The 3,289-nt window shown below is 32.8% G+C and overlaps 1 protein-coding gene across 1 annotated transcript in view; it reads right to left on the bottom strand.

The window, feature by feature from the left end:
- LOC106478619 (transcriptional repressor NF-X1-like) overlaps nucleotides 1-1,843 on the bottom strand; it is a 96,026-nt gene extending 94,183 nt beyond the window's left edge. Inside the window, exon 1 of the mRNA XM_022382245.1 lies at nucleotides 1,478-1,843. Coding sequence (XP_022237953.1) covers nucleotides 1,478-1,494 — 17 coding nt within the window. The 5' untranslated portion in view covers nucleotides 1,495-1,843. The remainder of the gene's footprint in view (nucleotides 1-1,477) is intronic.
- Between the last annotated feature and the right edge of the window lie 1,446 nt (nucleotides 1,844-3,289).

Below are 3,289 nucleotides of genomic sequence, written 5' to 3'. Positions count from 1 at the left end.
ATTACCCATTCAAGCCGTCTCCAGCCATTATTAAAACAGATGTATATTCTACAGACCAAACCAGATTCTTTAAAATATATGGTGGTAGTTTTCCTATCTAAAACAGTGTTAATAACTTCCTGTATAGTAACACCATAAAAACTATATTAACAGTTTCTTGTCATCAGGCACTTTAATTAGGAGGATTTCATAAAATTTAGCAAATTTGTGCTTAAAAATTAGCAATGAATAATAACTGTCCACCCATATGACTCTTTTGAAAACTTGAGCTAGAAACTACTAACCTAGTTTGTTTGGCTCAACCAATACTTATGTATTGGCATGTTCTTTCACCCTATAGTTTTGCTGCTCTAAATCAGCCATCTGTAATCTAAATAAAAAAAATCTACAAGCTTTCCTCTTTTACTCTGCTGTAGTAAAAATTGTAGATGAATAGCAAACATTTTGTTCATAAATGAATGGTTTTTGTTGAATAACTTTGCACATGTGGCTTATATTTAGACCAAATCTAACATGTAATTAGAGGTCGTAAAGATCTATCAATGTACCAAATAAAAACAAAATCCATGAAGGTTAAATTTTTGATACAAGGGGAAAAAAGGATGAACTTAAGTGAAAATTAAAAATTTGGTATGTAAAATAAGGGTACAGTAGAGTACATTCACTGAAAATACATGACAGTTAGGATTACTGAAGTCTGAGCTACACAAAGTGTAAAATTGTTAAAATATCACTCCTGTTAATAACACATAGTGCATCCTGCAGATTGTTTTGGCTGCATAACACATTACCGTGTGCCTCAATATCAAGATCCCTATTAACACTGTTTCAAAATTATCCTTATGCACATATCAAATTGCCCTAATACATAAGAATTAAGATTTATCAGCATCTTATACCTAAAAATATCAAGCACAACCTTAAAAAATTTAAGCATTTAGTAGGATAATATGTAGAAATTTAAAACAAATATATTATGAAAACCTATAATTTCAACGTTGACTATTGATCGAACCAGCAACTTTCATCTGAAACACTACTGCATCCGTTTCAGATTGTTAAGTCACAAATATACATTTTCAAATCACAAATATATTCCTGTTGTTATGTGTGTGTGTGTGTGTCTTTTTTTTACTGGCTGATCCCCGCCCTTCAAAATATTCTATATCCACACCTGACTGTGTTTAAAACTTGAAATTGATTTATATTTCTAATTTGTCTTCTGTAAAAACTTATCAGGTTAGTTTTCGTTAATAATTATTGCCATTTCCTGAAATAATATTAGAATGATAATAGCTTGGTAGATCCAAGGCCTGAATGGCACTTTATTTGCTTGTATTATGAATTAGCGTGGCCTCGTAGTCGCAGACCCTTAATCCAACCATGTTAATACTAAGTAATAGATTTATTTCTGTACAATGTATGACATGATCACGTACAACATTTGAAAATGAACAAGTATCAAAGCATTACTTACGTTTTAGTTTCATTCATAACTTCAAAAAGTTCGTTATTTTCACATACTTCTTTACACTATAGTCCAAAATTAAATCAAATACTTATTATTATAACGTTTACTTCTTGTTTCACGCCAGGAAATACACGCTATATTCTCTCCACCATGGGTTTCGAAACATTACAGTGACGTAATCAAAGAGTAATATGTAGACTCTTGTTCCCAAGAAAATGTATCTGTAATATCATGCCCTCTTATCATTGAACCTGGTCAAAGCATCAATTTGGAGGTAAAAAATACTTATTATATTCATTCGACTGTTTTGCTCAACTTTTAAGAACCAATTGTAAACATTAATGGCCAGTCGCGACCCAGTAAATAGCTTTAGTGTAAAAATAAAACTGAAAAACATTTGGGTTACTAAATGAATAAATAAACTATTATCTAAATATTAATTAATAATGGAAATAAACGACCTTATAACAAAAAAATTGTTATTTTTTTAATTAGACACTAAGCGTTTATTAGAGCTTCTTCAGGAGCGTTTCACAAACGCGTTGTACTGTGATTTACGGTTTTTGTTTAAGTTTTTTGAGTAGGTCTTTAGTTTCATCGACTAAATTTGAAAAGTACTGAGCTTCTCTTACTTCTCCTTTTATTTCATCCAAAATTATATCACTGAGGATATCCAAAATGTCATCTTGTACACTGTGGTGCGTATATTTGGCAGTTTTAGGTCCTTCACACAGTTGTTCATTTAGGATCTGGAAATAAGTCTTTAAGAAGTTTAATATTTCCAAAAAGTTTCAGGATACATCAACAGGCTCTCTGCTTTCCTCTGTTATCTGTACAATTTTCATGCAAGAATTAGAGAATACTGCATTTGTGCAAAACTTCACACTGGTGGTCGTATGTAGATGACATCTTTGTAATCTGGGGCAATGATTAAACAGAATTTAATGTTCTTCTGAACTATCTTAATGAACAGTATTCCTCCACTTAGGTTACGTAGAAGTAGTTATAGAAAGTACCTTTACTTGACACTCTAGTCTTTAAAAATGACGAAAGTTTCTCCGCTAAAACTTACAGAAAACCAATGCTCAGCTGTTCCTCAATGCCGACTTCAAATATCTACACCATGTATTCCAAAACAAAATGGTTACTCCTCCTACATAATACAACAAAACATCACCACTACCGAAGCAGACAACAAAACAAGTTTACATACATACTCACACACACACACACACAAAAAAAAAAAGGGAAAAGAAAAAACTGAAAGGCTAACTACGAATATTCAAACTGTAACGTATCTTTTCGTTAATTCCGGTATAAATTCTTCCCGAGGAACTTCAGCGATACAAGAACTTTCTTAATTAAAACTAGTTTATTCTTTCTCGATACAACTTTGTAATACACAGAATTTCCACAGTCAATACGCTTCTCGTCTCTTTACTTAACAACTTTTATAATACACGCTATAAATCACAGCGATTCACAAGCTCGTCAACTTTGCTCTATGCAACCACAAGACACACAATTTACCGTTCACATGGTTACTGTTCGCTTGACTTAATTATCTCTCTATCTATTTATCTCGCTGGCTTTGCCAGGCTTATATACTAAAAAAAAAAAGAGGGCGTCTAGCAAACACTCAGACATTCGCGGGGCTCCCCGATAATTCGAGCCACCCAGAGCGCATGCTCCCAGCGTCACGCGATTTCCGCTGTCGTAACACTGCCCCTTCCTTAGTATTCTTCGTCCCGAACAATAGCCATTTACATTAACTTAACTAAATGTACAAAATTTAAAAACACAAAATTAAAATACAAC

Source organism: Limulus polyphemus, unplaced genomic scaffold, assembly GCF_000517525.1.
Source record: "Limulus polyphemus unplaced genomic scaffold, Limulus_polyphemus-2.1.2 Scaffold233, whole genome shotgun sequence".
Taxonomy (NCBI): domain Eukaryota; kingdom Metazoa; phylum Arthropoda; class Merostomata; order Xiphosura; family Limulidae; genus Limulus; species Limulus polyphemus.
The sequence above is the reverse complement of the archived record's forward strand: the minus strand, read 5'-3'. Positions and strand labels throughout refer to the sequence as shown.